Here is a 25,206-nt window from a genome sequence, read left to right on the forward strand (position 1 = left end):
CTATATTATCCTACTGCGGTATAGGATAAAACTTGTATTATCAAATCTAAGTGGCATTTAAAGGAAAAAACTCAACAAAAAATATTATGTTCACACCATAAGTGATTCCTGACTAATCTGTCATATTTTTTTCCACCCATTATAATTCCCTTTAAAGTAACCGTACATTGTCTTCTTCATTAGATACTGGCTTCCCTGTGTTCCTTTTTTTATTTTTTTTACTCTCTCTGCAGCCACTCTATAGTGCTCTACTGCAACTAGAGATTTCCCTGCAGCAGATTAGATCTCACAGACAAAAAAAAAAAGTAACGAGAATGTTTCCGAAATTGCTTTTTTTCTAATACGCTTCCCTTGAGTGTTACGTTTTACAGTTCTCTTAAGTAACCCTCATAGAATCGGTCGTATAACAGCTTTTTTTCTCTCCTCGAGGAATGAAAAAAAATGTTTATGCATTGATATCTAAGACAACGCCTTATTTTTTTGAGCGTCGCGGTTATTTTCTTCGTTCCGTTCCGTGTCTCTCTTCTATATGACGTCCTGTACGTATCTTAACTGAGGCAGATATCACATAGCATAAATGAAGAAGGAATCGTACCGGATTAATCTTTTTACGAAGAAAGTAAACAAGTACTGTTATTATTATTTTTTTTTTTTTTTGGTTTTTGTCGTAATCTTATCGAGATGAGTAGATCATCTACAGAAAAGGAGAAGATTTTTTATGCTTCTCACTAAAACCCCAGCACTTCGACCTTTGTTTGACGAAATTTTTTTTTTTTTTGGTTTTGCTATTGATCCAGTCAAAACTATAGTTACCTAAGAATATCCAACACAACTTAAAAAGAATAGAGTAGAAAACAACAATGAAAACTATTTTATTTGCTACAGTAGTTATTGTGAACTAAAAATCGTTGAGTTTTTGACTTTTTTTTATTAGATCCTATTATACTTGGATCGAAAAGAAAGAATGTATTGTAAGCAAGAAATTATCGAAAAGTTGAAAAAATAAGAAAAAAATTTTTTTTTATGTAATTGGATAACACAGAATCATAACTTAACAGGGAATATTTGTTATATATATAGTAATAAACTGGACTTTTAAAAATTACTAAAGTTTAATATCATTTAAAAATTGTCATTTACCAATTTTTTTTTCTCATCATAACTTAATAAAGAACCTAAGCTACACTTCATCCATCTACAATTGAGTATTATCTTAAAGGATTACTGTAATATATAATAAGAAAAAAAGGGGAATTAAAGGAAGACTCTCACAATTTTTTTTTTTATAGATCGGATTTAAGAATAAAACGACAACAATATAACAATGAAGTTTGAAAAACTACTGTTTACAGTAACAGCAGTTTTTGCTTTGACAACATTTTTGTTGTTCATCATCGCAACTGCCGGTTCTTCGTCTAATTATAAACCAATCACTAATATTAAGATCGGTGAAGCCGACATCTCTCACATCAATGTTACCAAAGTTGTTCCTCAAATTGGCCCAATTCTAACCATCTTGGGTTCAGCTTTGACCGCAAACGCATCTCTGGAACAGGTTTTCGATGCCCTAAAGATGATCGCTGAAACTCCAGCCCTAACACCTCTATTATCTCTATTGTCTAATAGTAAAACCAACGTTACCGGTACCGTTGAATCCCTAACATACCTAGCTCCATTGGCTCTAAAGGGTACTGATGCGACAACCGACAATGCATTGAGCGGTATTAACTCTATCATTTCTGATGCTACTAATGTCTCCGCCATTTTGGAAGGTTTAGAATCAGTTGTTCAGTCATCTGTCGATTCAATTACCTCTCCAAATTTCAAGAATATGACTATCTTGGAGAACAAGGTCTTTGCTTTGCTCTTAGACTCTAGCAATGTTACTGCATCTACAGAAGCTTTGATTAACTTGAATCAAATTTCTGACGAGGATAAGCAAAAGTTGATCCCATCTTTCACTCTATTCAGCGAATCATCTAACTTAACCGGTACCATCGACGCTATGGCAAGCTTAATGAATTACTCTTCTGCTCTTGCTTCCATTCCAACAGCCGAACTACAAACCTTGTTTGCTACTGTATCTTCTCTTGCTTCTTCTAAGAGCAGCTTGATTTCTACTATCACTGCCTTGAGCGGCCAGCTACCAAGTACCCTAGCCCCAGCCGTTTCAGCTTTGACTGGTTTACTGAACGATACCAGTGATGATGGACTAAACTCTACCTTGAATGCACTACAGACATTGCTACTAAAAAACAACATCACTGCTTCTGTTGACGCTGCCAAGATCTCTATTGAATCCATAAAAACTATGAATAACTACGCTAACAATAAAACTCTATTAATCAACAATGTCGAAGACTTGGCTTCTCAAACTTCAGTCCCAAGTAACGTTACAACTGCTCAATTGGTCGCATTAGACGATATTTTCAGTGGTTCTGGTAATGCTTCTGAAAGTTTGAGAACTCTAATGAGTCTACAAACTGGCTTGATGTCTGCACCTTCCCTATTGCAGTACATTCCTTACTTGTTTGAATTATTAGCTGGTTCCGATAACGCTACAGTAACTTTCACCTCTCTGTTAGAACTAACAAACTGGGCCAAGAACAACACTGCAACCTTCACACCAATAGTTTCTATTTTATCTAAGGCTAATAGTATCACCCCAGTTACAGCTGAACAACTACGTGAAATGACTCCTTCTCTACTTCAATACCTACACATTCCATTGAAGTTCCATTTGTCCATCTTCACCTTATGCAAAGCTAATATCAATGATACCATCATTTCCTGCTCTAAATCTCATGCTGTTCAAAACTTAGATTTCAGAGGTATCATTTACGACAGTATTGAAGATTCTGATTTCAAACCTTATTTGAATGCTCTAAATATTTCAAAGCAGGATTTGCATCTTGATGGTAAGATGCAAAACAGACAACATGAATATGTTCCAGCCATTAGAGCTAGTTTGTCTATGAACTTGCTTTGTATCATCATTTCCTTTTTCCTATTGTGCTACACTATCTACTTGGTAGTAGTGAACAAGGTTATGTCCCACAAGAAGTGGGCACTGCTATGTTTCCTATCTATGAACAGTGCTTTGTTCTCAGGTCTAGGTGGTACTATTATCAGTGCTATGATTCAAATTATCAAGGGTGGTACTCACGATGATGCTTACGGTGTTGTCTTTGACCACAATTCTTCAATGCTTGGCCTATTGTGGTGCGGTTTCACAGTTGCTTTCCTACCTTTTGCTACTATTGTTTTATTCTGGTTCAATTACTGGAGACAAACCAAGAACGGCGCTGTTCCTACATACAATGGTTCATCTTCTGAAGAGGCAAGTGTCACATCTAGAATCACAGAACATGCCAACAACAAATCTGACGAAAAGGAATCTGTTTAATCTCCAACTAGAGCCTTTCAAATACCCCCCCCCCCCCTGTAACATTAATCAAAAGATATGTTATTTCCGTCTGGAAACGGGCTACCTTAATCACATAATAATGTACATTACAATTTCAACCATTATTTTACTTCGGAATTATTTGCTTTTCTTTGCATGGAAATATTACTAATATTACATATAACAACATAATTTACTTTCTTATCAGTGTATTTAGTCTATACATTTTTTAATTAATTTAATATCAACAAATTTTTGCATTAATAAGTATCTTCGCAGAATTTTCGATGGTCATCTTAATTTTAAAAATTTTACAAAGAGATAGGTTAAAATATAATTGCCTACATTAGAATACCTACACTATTCCTACAATAGATGGCTTGTAAGGGGAATAAACAATCAATTTGGCATAACAGTTTTTTACTCTTTATATATGCCTGTGAAAAAGAAAAATTCTTTATGCACCTACTAGTAATACTAGGCCCCGCAACTAAAGACCGATACCCTCGGACTCACATCTATATAAAAAATATTGATTTAAAAAGCATTTAGCAGGACGTATAGTGATGTCATAGGTTCCGGTAGGAAAGCTGACTAGATACAATATACGAGATACCTAATGCACATACTTTCCCCCCAGGACCTTACATTAATGTCTTTTATATTCATTTCCGATTATTCTTTAACCAAATACTAATTAACAGCCGAGTATCACAAGGCAAATCCTTCGTTAACCCATCTCATTACCTGAAAATTAGTAGTGGGTATTTTTCCATCTTTTTATTGTATTGCTTTTTTTTGGTCCAAGGTCACACCTATTGTCTCTATATGTTTGTTACTAATAATTACTCATGATGTCGTTGCTAGGTTTGATTCATAGAATTGCCGTGACAGCTATCCCTATAGTACTGCCGTATGAGAAGCAACGGAGTTTTGCCTTTTTTCTCAAAAAAAATTCAGGTGCCTATAGCCGCTCACAGAACGCCTCGTAGACATATACATCAAAATCGAAAAAGAAAAAAGGAGAAGTAAGGGCAATTTCTGCGGTCCCTATTAATAGTGGAAAATGCCACTTTCTAGATTGAAGCAGAGAAAATCTTTCTTAGATGGCATTTAATGGTAAATCCTCCAACCCGAAAACGGAAAACAGAATATTCTCGATCAAAATACCGTATAATGTATAATTTTTTTTGATAGGAAATATAAATGCCCCTTCTCCATATTGCCATACGTAGCCATCATTTAGCAATATAAACTACTGGAACACCCTTGTAGTTTCTAGAACCTCCTTATGTATCTAAACACCGCACTATCAACTACGTACAGTTACATTAGTTTAATAGATACAGCATTTTTACCGCGGCTGGCAGATAATCTTCTCAATTTTGGTACGGGGTCGAGAATTAATAAGCAGTATAGAATACTTTTATTTTTTGCTTGTTTTCCAATGTTTCCTAATCAAATTTATTACGAGCCGCCCAAAGACCCTCCTCCTATACAATGGTAAATCTTCTCGATATCTCTACGATTTCGAGTACATAACCCCTCTTCCTAGCAAAAAGCAATAAATATATAGAAACTTACTATACTTTCTTAAGTGTTCTAGTAATATGGTGAGCAACAGTGATTTAATATTACGGTAAATGTGTGCCTGATTTGAAATCCGTTAATATCTTCTCCACTTTTCCAGGTAATATGGATTGATATTTTTCTTTTCATCCAACAACTATGTCATCATCTTGTTGTCATATACAATCTAGATTTCTTTTTATTTCTTTTTTCCATTTCTTACCTGAGTTGGCCCATCATTATAGGCTTTTTTTGTCTTTTGTTGGATAAATTGTTTCCAACAATGAAAGTTTCTAACTTCTCAATGTATTAACTTTTGTCGAGAGTACGGAACTATGGGTGTGCCTATCGGTATATAACTCAAAAAGAAATGAGGATCTGCAAACTAGATGGTGTCTCAAACTTGACCTCGACAATAGAAGTTTATTCACATGCAATACCATTAAAAGAGAAGTTTGACATATATAAAAGGATGATTATTTTCTGTTTTTTAAAGATATTAAATATATCCTTTCCAATTTATACATTAGTTTTCTTCTATTTGTAGAAAATCATTAACAAATTGTATTCACTTAGACAGCTTATACAAAGTGACTAGGTATAAAGACTACATTATACAGACACTCTTTACACTCTTTTCAGAAAAATTACTCTTTAATAAAATACCCCACTAAAATGAAGATTTCCACTGCTTTGTATGCTTCCTTAGCTGTCACTACCATTGCCTCACCAGCAATTATCAAAAGTCCAAAAGACGTTGTTACTGTTCAAGCTGTTGTCCATGTTGAAAATGGTGCTACCAAAACCTCATACACAACGTTGAACCCTCAGAAGACTGCCTCTGCCTCTGTTGATTCAAGATCGAAGCAAGAATTGTTAGCCGCTCTAGTTGCCTTAGCAAACAAAAATGACAAAAGTGACAACAAGCAAAGCAATACAGATGTACAGGCTCCTAAACTCTCTGATTGGGAACAAAAAATGTTGGATTCCCAAAACACTAAGAGGGCTCTACACAAAGACACTGATGCTCTAGAATGGTCTGATGATCTAAAGAACCTTGCTCAAAAATATGTTGACAAGTATGATTGTTCCGGTAATTTAGCCCATCATGACGAGTTTATTGACATCGGAGAGAACTTAGCTGTTGGTTACGATGATGTTGATGCTGTTGATGCTTGGTACAATGAGATAAAGTACTATAACTTCAACAATGCAGTTTACCAGAGTAAAACCGGCCACTTTACACAAATGGTATGGAAGGACTCGAAGAAAGTGGGTTGTGCTTACAAGACTTGCGGTGGAGACCTACACAACTACATCGTCTGCGAATACGATCCAGCTGGTAACTGGGATGGTGAATTTAAGGATAATGTCAAACCATTGAAATAAGTATTAAGAAAAAAAATTACACTCTTTCATGAAAATTTTTTTTTTACTAGGTTATATCACAAGGCTATATTCTAAAGTGAATATAATGCTGTAAATTGTAAAGTCGAAAGTCAGGAATGTGTTGTTATTAATCATAATAATATATAAATTTTTTTAGTTTAAATGAAAACAATGGACACATTTTTTCTTTCTCTCCACTTCCTTCCTCCCTCTCTATTCAAGTTTATTTGAGATATATTTATTTTGCTCAACAACAATGTATATCTACAAATTGACAGTTGACTATATCCATACTACCCGCCCCGCCCCATTTTAGACAATATTTTTAGTCTTAGTCATTTATAATCATATAATAGTGTACTGACATTCTAAATAAAAAAAGTTTTTCGTGGCCGCAAGAAGAAATACCATATCAAAGGCAAAGATCTATTTCCAAAATTCATGATTTTTTTTTTATCCATAGGTACAAGAATAAAAAATGACGTGGCAACAACATATTTTTTATGATTTACATGTCAATATCTATAACAAATCTTTTGAAGGCCAAGTACACAGGAATCGAACGGATGGAAGAAGATACCTTTTTTTTTTATTCACCATAGATATTAAATTTATTATTTATAGGTCACTTTCTAACGATTTTCTGACAGCGGATGGGTGTATTCAAATTGGACTTCGTTGTTCTTAAATTCATTAAAAAAAAAAAAAAGCAGTTATTGTATTGTCCTTCCTCTCTCTTCTGCCTTTTACAGAGAAAAACAATCAGATTCCTAAAAATAGTGCAATAAGAAGAAAAAAAAAAAGAATTAGTCCCGGTGCGGGAGGAAAGCGATTTATTTTGCTTTCCCTCCACCGTTTCTCTCTCTCTCTCCCTCTGTCTCGTTTCTAAACCATTTTTCTATAAGAAGGCCTTGTGTTGTCCTCTCTCTTTCTCTCTTTCGCTCCACAGAACACTTAAGAGGGAAAAAGAGAATTCTGTATCGCCCTTTTCATGAAAAATTGATTTGCCCTGGGAGTTCTCGTTCTTGTCCATTCCGACTATTGTTCATTTCTCTAATCTCTCACCCTCTCTCTGTGTGTATGTGTGTAAAATAACTAATCTTAGCATCCCATTATGAGGCTCCCTCTCTCACTCCATGTCTCTCTGCCTCTCTCTCCATGTCCCTGTTATAAGTAAGAACCCAAAGAAGCCAATGTGGCAAAAGGGTGAGACAACAGAGAAGACTTTGGAAGATGACAGGAAGAAAAGATATTGGAAAAAAAAAAGGAATGCAGAATATCGTCGTGGGAGGAGTGGGAAAGGTCTGGAAAGAAAATCCTGCCTAAAATAACGAGAAAATAGCTTTTGTTAATGCTTTGTTGGAAAAAAAAAAGACCCAGTGTACTTCGAAACCAGCGGAACAAATATCACAAAATCGTAAAAAGTATATATATATAATATTAGGTCCAAAAAAAAAAAAAAAAGAAGTAAATAATACTCTTCTTGATCTTGAAAAACTGATCAACAACTAAAACAACAACAACTATAACAACAAAAAAAAAATTGAATTGACTTTTTTTTATTATTATTAAATAACTAATTAAAAAAAAAGATTCAAAAAATTAAGGAAAGAATAAATAAGTATTCTTCCTGGAAAAAAAAAAAATTCTATCGTCCCTTTGGTTTCCCTGGTTTTATAATTATCTCCCGTTTTTACTATCTTTTATTAAGTGTTTTTAATAAAGGAAATAACAAGCAAAAAAAAAAATAAAAATAACAATAGTTTTAGAAACCTTTTATTAGTGTTTTTCGAACATTGAACAGTATTCTTTTATTTTTTTGTTAAAATAAAAACAACAACAACAACAACTACAACAAAACTATCCCCCCTGCCCCTCTCCGTAAAATTTATTGAATAACAAAAAAAAAAAAATGTCTCTAAGTTTTGAAAATACTGATGAAGTACCAGCTACTGCTGAGTCTAGCACCTCTAACACTGATATTACTCAATTGGACTCTCTGAATGGTGATTCTGTTGCTACCGATGCTTCTTCTAATGAAGAAACCAAGGTTGTTTCTGAAACACCAAAGCCACTTCCATCTTTGAAGGATTTGCCTTCTTTGGTAGACCAATCTACCTTCACTCCTCCTCCAAAGGTTGAGTGGGGTCCAAACATGAAACCTGCCCCTGTCTCTAAATCTATTAGTCCATCTGTCTCTCCTTCCCCAAGTGCTACTAGTGCTGGTCGTATGCGTTCTAGTAACATTCAAGAGACTTTCACCCTGGATTTGGACTCTCAGTTATCTGTCTCTAAATTAGAATTGTCTCGTATCCTACAAACTGTCAAGCAATCTAACGGTGTCTCTGTAGAATCTACCCTATCCAGAAATACCCGTACCTTCTTGATCTCCGGTGCTGCTAGTAAAGTTAAAGAGGCTAAGAGAGAACTAATCAAGATGTTGACTAAGCCAATTACTGAGAACATCGAGGTTCCTACGAGATCTAAGGCTGCCATTATCGGTTCTGGTGGTAAAACCATTCGTGAAATTTCTGATAGATACGATGTCAAGATTCACATCGAGAAGGAACCAAAGCCAAACTCTTATGACGAAGATTTGGAAGATGACGCTACTGAAATCTCCATCTTCGGTGATTTCGAATCCGTCAGTTTGGCAAAAAAGAGAATTCTGTCTATTGTTAACGAAGACTTGAAGAACATTACTTCTAGATTGACTGTTGACAACCAAACTTTGGCTGAGTTCATCAATGTTAATGAACTATCATCCGAATCTGTCAAGTGTCAGTACTATAAAGAATCCGGATACTTCGTTATTACAGGCTCTTTGGAGGAAGTTAAGAAGACTAAGGCTCGTATTAATGACTATCTAAAGAAGTTATCTAACGAATTGTCTGAAGAAACTGTCAAAATCCCAAGCAAGTTCCAATTCTTGATCGATGCCAAGGAACTGAAGGAAAAGTTCAGTGTTATTGTTACTTTCCCAGAAGAATCTAACAACGACAATGTTGTTTTTGCTGGTCTAAAGAACCAAGTTACCGAAGCTATCGCCTACGCTAGAGCCTCCTCAAAAGAATATATTGTCGATTCTCTAGATATTGCTAAGGCTCACAGTAAGAACGTCGAACATGCCAAGTATTTGGCCTTGTATTTCCACAAGTACAATGTTCTTGACTCTATAACCAAAGAGTTCCCTGACATCAAGTATGTTCTGCCTCCAGTCAACACCTTGGAAAATAGCTCTGAAATTACAATTTACCTAAGTGCTAAGACTGACAAGGCTACTGATATGAAGGCTGCACGTAGAGAATTGATTGCTGCCGTAAACAACGTTCCACCATCTGAAACTCTGGTTATCAAAGATTTGGATTACGAACTATTCGGTAAGAACATTAAACACATTTTATTGGGTTCTGAAGAAGAAGCTAGATTTATTCAATTGGGTGACTTCTTCCCAGGAAACGATTCTATAGTTCTCTTCGCCACTTCCACTGATGAAGATTTCAAGCCATCTGCTGAAGAGATCAAGGAAACCTTAGAAAAGGTGAACTCTACTCTTGAGCCTCTACGTAAGAAGCAAGAAAACTTTGAAGTTACTACCTATGACTTGGAAGCTGACAAGCAGGAAGAATTCTTCGGTAAAAACTCCGTCACGTTGGGTGTCATTCTACACGATATTTCCACCGAAGATGGCCATATTCAAATCAAATTGCACACACCAAACAAAAATCAAATGACTTTGAGAGGTGATCAAAAGGCCGTCAAGATTGCTAACAAGGATATTAAATCTATTGTCGAAAACCCATCTACCGAAGAAAAGGAAGTTGTTGAAGTACCAAGTAATGTTGTATCAAGATTAATCGGTAACAAGGGTAACAACTTACAAGCATTGAGAAAGAAATTTGACTGTCAAATTGATGTTCCACAGCAAGCCTCTACTGAAAATGAGAAGACTGTCGAGATTACTTTGAAGGGTTTGGAATTTAACATCAAGCATGCTAAGAAGCACATTGCTGCTGAAGCTAAGAAATTGGCTGATATTGTTAGCAAGGAACTTGTTGCTCAATCTAAGTACCACCGTAACTTGGCTGGTCCACAAGGTATTTACCGTAACCGTTTACAAGACAAATACAATGTTCATATCAATTTCTTGAGAGAAAACAACGTTATTGTCATTAGAGGTCCTTCTCGTGGTGTTACAAAGGCTTATGAAGAACTAAGTGCTCTACTAGATTTTGAAATGGAGAACGGTCACAAAACCATTGTCAATGTGCCAGTTGAACATATGTCCAGAATTATTGGTAAGAATGGTGACACCATCAACGGTCTTTCAGCCGATTTCGGTGTTCAGCTAGATTTCTTGCAAAAGAGTGAAGATCCAAAGGTCGTTGAAAGCGGTAATGTCGAGTTGGAGATTACTGGTTCTAGAACCGCTATCAAAGAAGCTGCTGCCAAGGTTCAAACTATAGTTTCCGAAGCTTCAGATAACGTCACTGAAACTTTAGACATTGACCGTAAATATCATAGAATGATCGTTGGTCCAGGTGGTCATACTCTAAGAGAAATCATCAGCAATGCTGGTGGTGATGAAATCAGAGGTAGAACTGTCGACATTCCAAATGCAGACGCCGAATCTTCTACTATCACCGTCCAAGGTCCAAAGAAATTTGTTTCTGCTGTTGTCAAGGCAATTAACAAGATTGTAGAAGATGGCGAGAACAGTATTACTAAGAAGATTGAAGTTCCAGCTGAAAGACTAGGTGCTTTAATCGGACCAGGTGGTATTGTTCGTAAGCAACTTGAGAGTGAATTTAGCATCATTCTTTATGTTCCTAAGAGAAATGAAGAAGAAACTCGTGTTTCTTTGACTGGTTTGCCTGAAAATGTTGAAAAAGCTGAGAAGAAGATTTTCACTGAGATTATCAAGGATAATTATGATGTTGAGATTATGGTTCCAGCTAATGTTCAAAACTATGTTTCCGACCGTGGTACTCTTCCTCAAAAGCTAAGAGTAGAAAAGTTTGTCAACGTTAGATACGGTAACTCTACTAGAAAGGCTAACAGTCTAAACCGTGCCCCTGTCGATGTTCCGGTCGAAAGAGTACAAGGTGCCGATGGCGAAAAGTTTAAGTTTACTGTTGAGGAAGTCGGTCCAGCTGTTGCAGATGGTCAAGAAGGTGAAATTACCTGGAGATTGACCTATGAACCAATTGATTTCGATAGCTTGTTGGAAGAAGACTCTCAAAACAACAAGAAGGTTGAGATTGACGAAGAGAAGAAAAAGCAAACTCTGTCTGAAGTTAAACAACTAATCGAAACTAGAATCTCTGAGGCACCATCAGCTACATATGCTGGTTATGTATGGACTTCCGATGCTAGCAAGCTTTATAAGGTTGTTGGTCTAGGTGGTTCGAACATCAAAAAGACAAGAGAAGACACCAACTGTATTATCCACGTGCCAAAGAAATCAGACAAGGTTAACGACGTTATCTACATCAGAGGTACTAAGGAAAACGTTGAAAAGGCTGGTGAATTGGTTTTGAAGTCCTTGAAACGTTAATGATAAAAAATTAGACATAGGTTATATGTTGTTGTTATTTTTTTTGTTGGCATAACCTTCATACTTATAATACAGCACCACTATATTATATTTTTTAGCGGTTGATTTTGATTACTGTTGTATTTATTTTTTGTCGGTTTTTGTATCATAGATTTTAATAGGCATTTTTTCCTCCAGAAAAAGTACCTTGTAGCTTTAGATATATATAATTTGTTTTATCCTCATTATATATTTTACCCTCATGTACGTTATATGATATTGTTTAGTATTGAAGTAAGTTCAGCAAACTATGAAATGTACTAATCTTAGTGATCAAATTACTAAAGGCTAATATAGTAATTTTGACATTAACAATAGCATCTTAACATTACCACTAATATTTTCAATAATTTATCTTTTTAACTCGAAATTTTTATATTTTTATATATTTTCTGAAGGTCGCACGAAATTAGCTTTACAAGCATTTGACAAACAAGAAAAAAAAAAGTTAATATCAACAACAACTAAACTGGCTTCCTCAAGGGATAAATAGCATCCTAAATAAGTCCACACTTGCTCTTTTGGAATTAAATTTGAACACTAATCATCGGTACTAGTTCATTTCTAATTGAATTACCTAGAAAAGAAACAAATAAAAAAAAAAATGGCCAGTTCAAACTTACAAGTTTATGGTGGTGATGAAATAACTGCAATTGTAATTGATCCAGGTTCTTATACAACAAATATAGGTTATTCTGGCACTGATTGTCCACAATCCATACTTCCATCTTGTTATGGACTCCAGGAAGAGAAAGAAAAGGATAATACGGAAAGTAAGAAAGTTTTCCAAGAACAAGCAATAGGTATACCGAGACCAAATTACGAAATAAAGAGAACAGTTGAGAATGGATGTGTCATTGATTGGGATACTGCAACTGAACAATGGGAATGGTCCTTAAAAAATGAACTTTACCTTAAATCCAACAAGGGAATACCAGCGTTATTAACGGAACCGTTATGGAACTCAAAGGAAAATAGAGCTAAGTCATTGGAAATTTTGTTAGAAAAAATGGACTTTGAAGCTTGTTATTTAGCACCTACCTCTACCTGTGTGTCGTTTGCTGCAGGCAGGCCAAATTGTATAGTAGTTGATATAGGTCATGACGTTACTAGTGTCACACCAGTTGTTGATGGGATGTCCTTATCCAAATCTACTAGATGTAATCATATTGCAGGAAAATACCTAAATCATTTACTAGAAAATTTTTTGAAACCAAGAGATATAATACCTTTATTCAAGATCAAACAAAGAAAGCCCGAGCTGAAGGAAAAGGACTTTGATTACTCAATAGCAACATCACTTATTGATTATGCGAACGAACGTGGTTTTCTACAGGAATGTAAGGAAACTATTTTTCAAATGCAACCTAATAGTGAAAACGATGAAAAGGACTCCTCTAGTACTCTAGTTGGAAGATCGATTGAAACACCATGGAATGAAGTGATAAACTTTGAAAATAATGATAGATACTCCATTACTGAACAACTAATTAATCCTGTAAAAGAAGATATACCAGAAGGATGGCCAGTGCATGTTGACGGTGTAGTTGAGACCTGGAGAAATGACTACGTACCAACAAAGCGTAACAAAGTTAATGGTAACAGCAAAGAAAAAATAGGCACTAAAGAATCCACACCCATTGACAGTAATACGACAACTCCAGTACCTGAACCATCAGACAACACTAATGAAAATGGGAAACGTACACTAGAAGATTCTGAAATAATGAAAAAAGAAATACCTGGTATAGTGGATCTGATATGTTCATCAATTTCTTCATGTGATGTTGACATACGGGCTTCCTTAGCACATAATATAGTGGTCACTGGAGGTACTTCTGTTATACCTGGATTATGTGATAGGCTATTAAGTGAACTCAATAAAAAATTCCCCGCATTAAAATTTAGAGTTCTAAACAGTGGGCATCAAAGAGAAAGGCAATATCAGGCATGGCTAGGTGGTAGTATACTGTCCAGTTTGGGGACCTTCCATCAGCTTTGGGTTGGTAGAAAAGAATATGAAGAAGTAGGATCAGAAAGACTTCTACACGATAGATTCCGTTGAATTGCTGAAATTAGTAGTGAAGGCTTTGTCATGCCAACACGACTCAATTATTAAACCAATTTCTAAAATACATATTGTAGTATAAAAACTGTTACGACTTAAAGAGATCAAAAAGTTTATTTGACATAGAGTAATATACAATGTACTATATAAATATATATATATTATTCAGCATGAATTGAACTATTACATGATAACAAATTTGGAATACACAAAAAAAAAGAAAAAAATTCATGAAAGTCATTAATAGAGCATAATTAGCTCTTAGGCTTCTAACTATTGCCCATTAGTAGTCTATCGTTTTAGTTCAAAGCCTCTTCAACACGATCTAGTGCCGCCTTGATTTTCATTCCAACTCTGGTGCTCAATTCATAATCACTGGCATAGTTTTGAGCAATAACCAACCAATTTTTACACTCAGCTAAATTGTCCATACCATCGAGTTTCCATGTGAATAATGCACGCTCATACAATGCTGTTGGGTATGCCCAAGGATCTTCAGTCTTTTTGATATATTTCACCTTTCCGTTTTGCATATAGTAAATACTTGGTAAGACCTTTTGATCCAGCAATTTTGCACCTTCATTGACGTTACCCAGTCTTCTTAGTGTCAAGGACACTAGAATATTTTTGACTAGTTCTTGATCTGGATCATTTTGATCAATAGCTGGGTTGTGGTATTCAGTTAACATCTTCTGAGCAATTTCGAGATCTTTTTTACACATTCTATTGTAACCATTGTAAAAGTATGCAATCTCGCGAACTGGAGAAGTTGCAATAGCTTCTAAAGGATCTTTTAAACCCAACTTCTTTTGAGTGGACTTGAATTGCTCAACTTTTCTTATCATTAATCTATCCAGTGGTAAATTTTTTGATTTAAAAGTCTTTTTACCAAGTAGTTTTGGGGCACCAAAAATCAATTCCTCCGCCTTATTTCTATAAAATTCGATCTTGTCGTCAGGAATAATACCAGCTTTAGCCATTCTGTAATTTTCGAGGTAGCAACAACCAGCAAAATATGTATAGAAAGCGTGCGACCAATCACTAATCTTCAACAACGACAGTAGGTCCTCTGCAGCTCTTTCATATTGTTGCATATGTGATAAAGTGATAGCTCTGTCGAATACAAGTAAACCTTTAACTTGTCTCATATGGATCGTTTCAATATCAATAGAGTCTAATAGTTCAACCGCTTCTTGGAGTCTTCCTCTACTAGATAGCATTCTTGCCTCATTCAAAAGCCATAAGGCACTGTTAGGGAATAATGCACGGGCATGCAATAATGATTCTTCTAAAATATGACCTGGATGTAGTAACATGTGCCCATCCATCTCATCGATAGAAATTGTACTCTCACCTTCACTATCACTATCAGAACTTTTAGTAGTATTCGTTGTGGCAGCTGGAATATCAAAATCTACATCAGTAAACTGGAAAGGTCCATCATAATAGAACATCAGAGCAAGTAGACCTATACAACCGTGAACGTTTCTGTCCTTTGTTGCTTTCCAGATTAAACGCAGACCTTCTTCACGAGAGCCACGGAACCCAACAATAGACAATACTGCACCTATAGCCGGTGGGATTAAGGACAGAACCACTTGTAGAATACCATAGCATAGGTTTACACCAGAATGAATGAATTCATCGATAGTAGCTTGTCTTTCTGCTACTTCATCAGAAAGAGCACTCAAATCCGTGCTACTATTTTCAGGCGTAGGTTTATTAGATGCTGACAAACCAAGGCCAGACCTTAATCTAGAAATTGCTGGTGTATTTCCAATATGGGAGCCTGACAACCTCATTTTCCTCATTTTATAAATTTTCTCAGCAAACGCCCATAATTCGGGGTCATTAGATTCTTTGTCAGATAATTTGTAAGGTATATCAGCAGACACAAATTTACCATCTTCAGAGATGAAACTACCATTAGACTCTACACTGATGGCAGATGAACCGGAGACCTTTCTGGAAAGCTCAGATTTCTTAACTACTTCCATAATCTCGTGCAACATACTATAAGCTTTCCTCAATTTCAACAATGCCTTGGCTGCATCCATCATACTTTCAGTGAACAACATTAATAAAGCATGTAACAAACATGATTCAGTGTAAGTGACAGCGTAGACAGTACCCGGAGGATAAATGGAACTGTTACGTAACCCAGATTTTTGTGCCTCAGTCCTTGACTTCCAAGAAAGTTGTTCTGCCTTACCGAGAGTGACAGAGGCATTTTTGATTTCATCCATTTCAAAACTCAAAGTGGCCTGTAAAAACTCAATGACACCTTTCGCAAGGACAGTAATCGTTTGGTCCTGTCCATTAACTTTCTCGTTCTCTTTCAAGAGTGCCAACCCTTCTTCAGTTCTATCATCTAGTACATAGTCCATAGCTTGCAATGCAATTTCAAAGTCATTGGCCTCTTTCAATATCAGTTTGGTTCGTCTTTCATTTATAGATTCTCTGGTAGAAGAGCCATTGGGTGAACTGCTACCCTTGCCGGATAATGCACCAAATACCTTAAACATAGCTTAAATGGTTATTTTTTTATTTTTAAATCCCAATCGTCTCTTTATTTGTATTTATTTTAGATACTATGCTTTAGCCAGCTTATACTATTATATTTTTTTTCTTTTGGGAATGATTATAAACTATATTGCGAATACTTCTGGAAATCCAATAGGTTTAAATGAAAAAATATAAAAGCCACCCTTTTTTATTTATTTTTTTGATATTAAGAATAAATTCAATACAACTCAAGATATTAGTTGGTTATATATTCGGAATTAAGAATCGACCAATATTGAATAGACAAGAAAGAAAAAAAAGTGGGGCACAATACCAATTCATTCAAGTTGTATTAATTTTATAACTAAAATCAATAAGAAAGGGAGAAATAAATCACGCTAAGAAAAAAATAATGTAAAAGTCAAGTGTGGGAAAATATCAACGAGAACGGCAGATATTTCTGTCTCTGTTTGTTTTTTGCTTTTCGTCATTTTTTTCCTTCCCTATTTCCTATAAACTAACATCTCTCTATATTGAACTGTATTTTCTTGAACCATATTTTCTTTTCATTGGCCGTATTGTACGTCAATTGGAAGTGGAAGAGATAATGCAAGGAGGGTAGATAGAAATCCCAAATTGAAAATCCAATCTGTGTACAGCAGTAATTAAGGTGGGTACTTGGTTCTAAGACTTCTAAACACTTCACCTCTATTTCTCAAGTGCTACTTTAGACGTTGACCCACTTTAAAGAGTGAAAAAAAGAAAGTGGGTCTTTTATTGGAAATTAAATCAGGTTATCTTTATTATGAGATACGGAAAAACTATTAAGTGCGGTGTTTTTCCTGCAAGCTTAGAGATTTAGCAAGCACTAAAACATAATTGCTTAATTTTTCCGGGGGAAATATACTGTTCTCTGAATAATGCTGAGGAAGACTTGGGGGCGGGTAAAGTGTATAGAGAAATTGACAGAGGAAAGGCGGGACCGAGTTTTTCCGTTAATGTTTTTTTCTTTTTTTTGTCTTGTGCGACAAATCTCGGGAATGAAATCGAGAGATCTGCTGTGCGCTAATTTTTTTTCTTCAATTTTTTTTTCCCAGCTCAGTGAAATGGAGAAGGTCCAAGGATATAAAGAAGACTCTGTACCTCTAAGAAACAAACGTATACTATTTTTAGAACAATTGTTTTTGTCCCCCCTCTTGAAAATACACTGTATAAAAATTAAAACCCATGAATATGGTGGGGTCAAATAAAAAAAAACTACTGTATTGTGCTAGGTCAAATTTGTTATTACAGCCGGGTTATATAATTGAATTGAACTACAAAGGGAAATTGAGGGAATTAGCAAATCTTATTTAATACTAAAAAGATTGGGTAACATAGTATAATTAATTTTGTGATCTAACAGGTTAAAATCAACAACAAAAAATAAATAAATATAAATAAAAGGAATCAGAATAGGTCGCAATATATATGTTATTATATAACAATTGATCGTTAATTCAATTGTAAGATCAACTATGTTCGGCAACAGCTTGTTTCTGTTCTTTCTTTATATTTTTAAGTTCTCTTTTCATCATTTTTTTCTTTTGTTTTTTCTCCAATGCCGTCATCATTGTAGAATTGACTACATTTAGAACCCATTTGTCAACACTAGCCCAAACCTTGGGATCGACTTCTTGTGGTAGTTTCCGACCGTAGAGACACTGGTCCACCAACCACATGCCTACTAGGAAGGATTCACGGTTTAATGTCCCATCCTTACGGGTATCTACCATATTATATATCTGTCTTAGTAGATCATTCGGTAGATTTGATCTTTCCCATATGTCTTTAGCCACTAGGTTCAGCATCAAACCATCATTAGGCAATGATAGAAGAAGCTTAGTAACTTCATCCTCTTCTGAATCACATGGTGCAGAAGGTGCTGTTATGGAGCTATCTACCTCATCAACCTCATTCTCAACTTCATCTTTGGGCCACCAAGGGAGTAAATTTAAATAAAGATACCTATTACTAACCCACATTGCTTCATAACGTTTCCTTTCTGGTTCTGTAATAAAACCAACATCTTTGTGAGATTTCCAAGGCTTGTCTTCATCAAAACGTCTATTATTCTTATTATTGTTATTGAGATTATTCACATTACTGACACCGCTAGCCAAATGAGTTAATGCATAGTGTGGGTAATATGGAACTACTGATGCCGTAGTCTTCAGTGTTTTCTTTATTAAATTACGCTTTCTCTTCTTTTTCTCTTCCCCTGTATCCCTCAGGGAATAGTCCAAGTTACTCATAGTACCGTTACCAGAGCTGTTCTTATTCATATTACTAAATGAATTATTGTTAGTTGTCAGACTACTACTCATAGTAGCAGAGCTGTTATTGTTAGTCGAGGAGTCCCTTAAATTAGTATTATCAAGGTCAATATCATCGTAGTGTCCTGCAAGATTATCATTATCTTCAAAAGCACTATCATAATCATCATCATCATAATCATCATCAATATTATCAAATTTCTTATCATCACTGATGTTATCATTTCCTAGATATTTTTTACTTCTCATAGTAGTTTTAAATTTAATATTTTGATTCGTCTCTGAGGATTTATTGATACTACTATCATCGTTCGTGCTATATCTAGAATCGAAAGAGCCTGCTTCGTTTAACCTTCTTCTATCACCATGCTTACCAAAAATCCTGAATCTGAGTTTATTTCCCATTCTTTTGTTAGGTAAGATATCAGGTAAACCATTCTTATTGGTTATAGTAGCATTGCTGTACTGACTCATGCTTCCAGTCAGACTAGCTTGGTCATTATCTGCTGGTAGAGTAAGAGTACTTCCAGAAGCCATGGATGCCGCTGTCATGGCGGCTATTTGAGAAGGTGATAAAGCATCAGGTGGTGGAGAAATAGGTGTTTTTGACATGCTTGCATCATCTACAAAACTTTCAGAATCATTATCATATTCAAATTCTCCCTGGTTTTGATCGTATTTATCTAGTTCATCATCAATATATTCTTCGTTTGTCATAGCATCTGTTGGAATGGAGAGACTTTTATTTGAGTAAGCTGGAGAATGTTCTCTAATCACACTAGGTACAGGCTCTTCAACCACTAACGCTGGTGATGGAGGTCGTACTCTACCAGAGGTCGTCCTTTTGGGTTTTCTTATTTTAGTTTCCTTAGTCGAGACTTTTCCTGTATTAATAGCAAGTGCCGGTGAAGCTGACTTTGAACGATCCATTTGTTCCTTTATATCTATTGATTTTAGTGCATTGACAATATCATCGATATTATCTGGCGAAGGCTGCCTATCAGTAGGAGTTATACTCTCCTTAGGTGTAGTTCTTCTATTTATATTCGATGTATTTGAACTGCTTCTACCCCCAGATGTAGTTTCTTCATTAGTTTCATCGTTAGTTTTTGCTTTCGTATTAAAATAATGAGAATGATCTTCTGTATATGATGAAGGCATTGGAGATGATGGTGAGTTTATTACGGGGACGAAAGTTGGGGTGTTTTGAATATTACTATTCGTATTAGTAGCAGCAACAGATGCTGCCTGATGTGCACTTTCGAGACCCTTCCGCAGCTTCTCTTGGTTGGGCTGTGCTCTCAGAGACCTGCTCAGAGATTTTGCCGCTACAACATTGGCAGCTGCTGTTGCTGTTTGTAGTGCAGATGGTGAGGTTGGAGAAGAAATTGCGGATCTTGAAGTAGGTGGCTTGATGGGCTGTTTATTATTGGGAATGGGAATCGGTGAAGATGAATTGTTTGCAGGAGATGGTACATTAGCCGGCGGTATCAATGGTGATGAGGTCCTGATAACATTACTAATACCACTGTAATTATTACTATTACTATTACTATTACTATTATTATTATTATTATTACTAATATTACTATTGTTGTTATTGTTATAGCCCGGTGAAATACTCCCTCCTTGGTTGCTCATGCTTGTATTCACATTTCTCAAGACTGAGCCTGGCCTGGGCCCATGGTCCGAGATACCGTTATTGCTATTTCTACGATTCGAGGATGACGAACGTTCATTAACGGTTAGATTATTATTATTATCTCCACTGGAAGCAATAAATTGACTGGCATTCTGTGCTGAATTCCCTTGCACAGGTGTGCTATTCTCCGCATGTCTTTTAAATATAACTTGTGCAGCCCTAAGAGAATCATTCTTCGCCTCCGCTGGCAACTCAGAGATTTGTTCCTGAACATGGTTATTCCTTCGCCTTTTCTGTAATCGCATATGCATCCTTGTCTTTTCAAATTTTAACTTAATAGGTTTCAAACCTTGATCAAGGTGTGTTTTTTTGTTGTTTTTTTTGGTATTAGTGTATTTTTTATTATTGTTAATGATTCTACTAGCTTTATTATTCTCTTTTTTTTTTTTTGTAACTAATAAAGGAAAATAATTAAAAGAAGTACTTATAAGAATACTTGTTGTGTGCTTAAGTTTTTAAAATTTTAGATTTTTTTTTAATAATTTAATTTTTTTTTTTGTTTGGTCGTTTCTTATAAAAGTAGCCACAAAGATAAAGGGCTTATAAAGAGAGATTAAAGAGAAATCAATGTACACTTTAAAAAAAAGGAACGAAGAAAGAAAAGGAAGTTCAACTCCGCGAATGCAACCTCGAGGTGACGTAGTTTTTGCATTTATATGTATAATAATAAAAATAAGTATGTACACATGTTCTTGAGATAGTAACAGTATATTAACTTTAGGTTTTCTACCTTTTTTTCTGTTGGTTTCTAGTTTGATTAATTTATTTACATGATCATATCAAAAAAAAAAATTATAAGAGAAAAAGGGCTATTTTCAAAGGAAAAAAGAAGTACCAAATAGAAATATTCTTATTTACTTTGATATAGTCCTTTTCCTAACTAAATAGTCATAAAATATATCTTGTAAATTAGTAGCATAAATATAATATAAAAACTTAGATGATTTATACTATAAAATTAATATAATCAAGAGAATCCCAACAGACTGAAAAGGAACAGTGAACATTTTACGATAACTTTACTCTCTCTCTCTCTCTCTCTCTCTCTCTCTGTCTCTGTCTCTCCGATTTCACGCTTTCGCCCGTAGGGCCCCGAACGTAACTTAAAAAAATTTATTGAAGAAAAATAAAAAAAAAAGTCATTTACCAAGAAATCACTATAATGGAGGAAAGGCATTAAATAAGGTATAATATCAAATATAATAATAAAATATATAATTATTATAACGGATTAAAAATTAAAAATTTTTTTTAAACTTTAAACATAGCAATATCCCCCCTACTATTATTCACTAATTTACAAAAAAAAATAAAATAAAAAACACAATAACAAAGTAAAATAAAATACTGGGCCAATGTTGCATACGGAGAATTCGCCGTTATTTCCAGTGGGGAAGGATGTGACTATTCCTAGTGATGCGAAGCCTGTTGCTAATACGTCTTCTGTACAGATATATATAAAACTGGCTGAGCCAGTTGTCTTTGTTCAAGGGTTTGAAGACCTTGCTCATTCGGATAAACCTCCCGGTATACTTAGAGGTTCTTTGATCTTACGAATACTGAAGCCCACAAAGGTTAAAAACCTGACATTGCATTTCAAAGGGTATGCGAGGACAGAATGGATCGAGGGTATTCCTCCAAAGAAACAGGAGTTTGCTGAGAACAACGATATTGTGAATCACACGTGGCCATTCTACCAGGCAGAACATCATAACCATCACAGTAACGGACATCATGGGTCTCATGGGGGATCTAGGACTCCGGGGAGTAATAGTATCGCATCCAGCAGCGAGACGTCCAGTCTGCGCCAGGAGTCCCCCGATTCAGGTGATAATGCTATATTTAAAGGAACCGGAGCATCGATATATAGACCTCTGCCCAGGAATGTCAACGGAGATAAATCACAGAAAAGTTCACATACTCCACAAAGCAGTATTTCCAGCGCTACAAACTTATCGCCTTTAAAAAATAATAATATTCTTAGATCAAAGTCGAAGGATAACCTTGACGAATTCGCTAGAAAACGTGGACTGCCTAGGGCCTCTTCACATTCAACATTGACAAATAGCAGCTTTGCCCCTGATAGAAACTCTTCTGGAAAAGGAATATCACCCATTAGTTTTCTCAGAAGAGCAACATCTTCTACATCTGCTCATACTTTTGGCCTAACTGATTCACCTACTAACGGACAGCGCAATGGAGGTGCAACAACTCCAACTCATCATGGTACAACGACTTCACTGATATCTGACATATTAAGTGGAAATTTTGCTGGATCATACGATTCATCACATGCAAATGGTAATACACCACCATACAATAGCTCACATTCTACCTTGAATACGAATAATACACCTATTAATCAGATAGTAGATAACGGAACATTTCAACCTGGTGATTACATATACCCGTTTGAACAACTAATTCCACAATCTTATCCAGAATCCATAAAGGCAGAATACGGATTTGTAGAGTACTATTTATTCGTTACGTTAGAAAGATATGGTCCTTTTAAATCTAACCTTACTGGTAGAATGCCGGTACATATTATCAGAACTCAGTCTGATAACTCGGTAGAAGAGAGTGAACCGATTATTATTTCCAGAGATTGGGAAAATGCATTGTTTTACGATATAGTGATTGGTTCTAAAGAGATTGTGCTGGACGCATTTCTTCCTATCAATTTTAGATTATCCCCGATGGAAAAATTAACTTTGCATAGAATTCGAATTTATGTTACAGAGACTATGGAATATTACTGTAAGAAACAGAAAGTTCATAGGATTGAACCAACAAAAAAATTTCTACTAGCCGAACATAAAGGTCCAAAACTTCCGGGCCTTCCAAAGGATGCAAATTACAACAAAGCCAAAAACATGGGTAATCTTCTATTGGATGAGTCATCTGGAGATTTAGTAAATAAAGAATTCCAATACCAATTATTTGTTCCAAGTAAGTTCAATAACCACCAGAAAATACATCCAGATACAACATATGATAACATCAAATCTAACCACTGGATCAAGATATGCTTGAGATTATCTCGTATAGTAGGTGATAAAAGGAAGCATTATGAGATTAGTATCGACTCCCCCATTCATGTCTTGCATAAGTTATGCTCCCATGCTAACACTCTGCTACCTAGTTATGATAGCCACCTTCTAATGAATCATCAAAATATATTAAACCCAAATGCCCCCAACAATGACCATATAAATGATCATGATATTAGTAGATATCATAACTCTAATATCTTCTTCCCAAAGGAGATTGTTATGTCTCCTTTAATGTCACCAGATGTTCAGCCATTAGATGGTAATGTTGAATCAATATATAATGGAACACCCTATAGAGTTTCCAGACATTCAGATGATACTGAGGCTCAAGCAAAAGGTTCTTCTATCGATATCAATAAAAGTGTGTTCAATTCACCTACATTGAAATCTAATATTTATCAACCAGATACAATTCAACGTGAATTAGCTTCGCCACAAGCAATTCCCCTTTCTCCTATCGTTTCGGCAATTTCATTAGCAGATCTTTCTGCTATGGGAGATAAATCTCCTCCTCCAGAATTTGATAGTATTGAAGATCAGCTGTCTGCGGCTACAACACGTGAAAACTCGCCTTTATTGCTTCCTAAAGACCCTCCTTCGTATGATGATGTTTTACAAACAGACGGTGTAGGAGTCGTATCAAATACTAAGATACCTAAAATCCAGCTCAGTAAATCACAGGAATCTTTACCACCAGCTAAGGCATCTAGAATTAGAGGAATGGCACCTTACTCTGAAAATGCTTCATTTAATAGTTTGGATAATGATGGAGACATTGCCGCTGGATTCAATTTCAGTAATTCTCCCAATTTAGTAAGGCCAATTCTAAAATCGAATTCACCTTCTATGATATCTCTTAATACCAATGATCATAACCGTGTTACATTGACACCAAGGCATGATAACATGCATGATTACTTCCCATCTACTATTAGAGGTAATAATCACTTCTATAATGACATCAGTCAAATACTTGGTGATGGAAGTGATGAAAATGGCCATCTAACCTTAAGCAAAACCCATGAGTCTTCAAATGGTGCCTCAGCGAGATCTTCATTTGACAACACAGGAATAATATTTGATAAAGATGGGGAAAATGCACAACCATTATTAAGTACAACAAATGATTCACGCGTCTCTGGACTAGGTGAACATGATCTACAATCAAGAGAGTCCTTCTCTCATATACTGGAACAACCTACTGATTCTTCAGTTGATATCACGGCTCTATATGATCGAAATTCGTCATCGTGGCATCCCTTACAATTAGACTCGGGGGTTCCACTTTCTCCTACAATTAGCAATGGATCTCATACTAATGCTCTGCTAAGATCTGATAGCAATTTAGAAGATAGAGTAATTTCAGATCTTAGCATTTCACCATTAAAGGATATTATTCAAACTGATGACTCTTCGGGAGGAAATTCCTTATTAGAACAAGGAAGTGGACCTACTTTAGATAATGAAAAACCGTTTCTAAATGAAAGTAAACGGACTAAAAATATGAAGAACTACAGTGGTCATGTTAACTGAACCTAACTATAAAAATCTACCTTAACGAAAATTTATATAGATATATAGAATATACATATTCTTATAT

The 25,206-nt window shown here is 35.5% G+C and overlaps 7 protein-coding genes across 7 annotated transcripts; 5 read left to right on the plus strand and 2 right to left on the minus strand.

Moving 5' to 3' along the window:
• Positions 1 to 1,324: 1,324 nt before the first annotated feature.
• On the plus strand, positions 1,325 to 3,406 carry INA1 (Ina1p; the record flags this gene model as incomplete). The annotated part of the gene is made up of 1 exon (XM_071053430.1): positions 1,325 to 3,406. One exon carries the CDS (start codon positions 1,325 to 1,327, stop codon positions 3,404 to 3,406), a length of 2,082 nt encoding a protein of 693 aa, XP_070910838.1.
• Positions 3,407 to 5,650: 2,244 nt separating this feature from the next.
• On the plus strand, positions 5,651 to 6,364 carry PRY1 (sterol-binding protein; the record flags this gene model as incomplete). Its single annotated transcript, XM_071053431.1, has 1 exon — positions 5,651 to 6,364. The coding sequence occupies one exon, from the start codon at positions 5,651 to 5,653 to the stop codon at positions 6,362 to 6,364; it is 714 nt and encodes a 237-aa protein (XP_070910839.1).
• A 1,912-nt stretch (positions 6,365 to 8,276) lies between these two features.
• SCP160 (Scp160p) lies at positions 8,277 to 11,921 on the plus strand (the record flags this gene model as incomplete). The annotated part of the gene is made up of 1 exon (XM_071053432.1): positions 8,277 to 11,921. One exon carries the CDS (start codon positions 8,277 to 8,279, stop codon positions 11,919 to 11,921), a length of 3,645 nt encoding a protein of 1,214 aa, XP_070910840.1.
• A 643-nt stretch (positions 11,922 to 12,564) lies between these two features.
• On the plus strand, positions 12,565 to 14,025 carry ARP4 (Arp4p; the record flags this gene model as incomplete). Its single annotated transcript, XM_071053433.1, has 1 exon — positions 12,565 to 14,025. One exon carries the CDS (start codon positions 12,565 to 12,567, stop codon positions 14,023 to 14,025), a length of 1,461 nt encoding a protein of 486 aa, XP_070910841.1.
• A 302-nt stretch (positions 14,026 to 14,327) lies between these two features.
• Positions 14,328 to 16,553, minus strand: IML2 (Iml2p; the record flags this gene model as incomplete). Its single annotated transcript, XM_071053434.1, has 1 exon — positions 14,328 to 16,553. One exon carries the CDS (start codon positions 16,551 to 16,553, stop codon positions 14,328 to 14,330), a length of 2,226 nt encoding a protein of 741 aa, XP_070910842.1.
• A 1,491-nt stretch (positions 16,554 to 18,044) lies between these two features.
• TAX4 (Tax4p) lies at positions 18,045 to 20,801 on the minus strand (the record flags this gene model as incomplete). The annotated part of the gene is made up of 1 exon (XM_071053435.1): positions 18,045 to 20,801. The coding sequence occupies one exon, from the start codon at positions 20,799 to 20,801 to the stop codon at positions 18,045 to 18,047; it is 2,757 nt and encodes a 918-aa protein (XP_070910843.1).
• Positions 20,802 to 21,905: 1,104 nt separating this feature from the next.
• Positions 21,906 to 25,139, plus strand: ALY2 (Aly2p; the record flags this gene model as incomplete). Its single annotated transcript, XM_071053436.1, has 1 exon — positions 21,906 to 25,139. One exon carries the CDS (start codon positions 21,906 to 21,908, stop codon positions 25,137 to 25,139), a length of 3,234 nt encoding a protein of 1,077 aa, XP_070910844.1.
• Between the last annotated feature and the right edge of the window lie 67 nt (positions 25,140 to 25,206).

The sequence above is a fragment of the Nakaseomyces bracarensis genome (assembly GCF_045282275.1).
Source record: "Nakaseomyces bracarensis strain CBM3 chromosome Unknown Scaff11_0, whole genome shotgun sequence".
NCBI classification, from domain to species: domain Eukaryota; kingdom Fungi; phylum Ascomycota; class Saccharomycetes; order Saccharomycetales; family Saccharomycetaceae; genus Nakaseomyces; species Nakaseomyces bracarensis.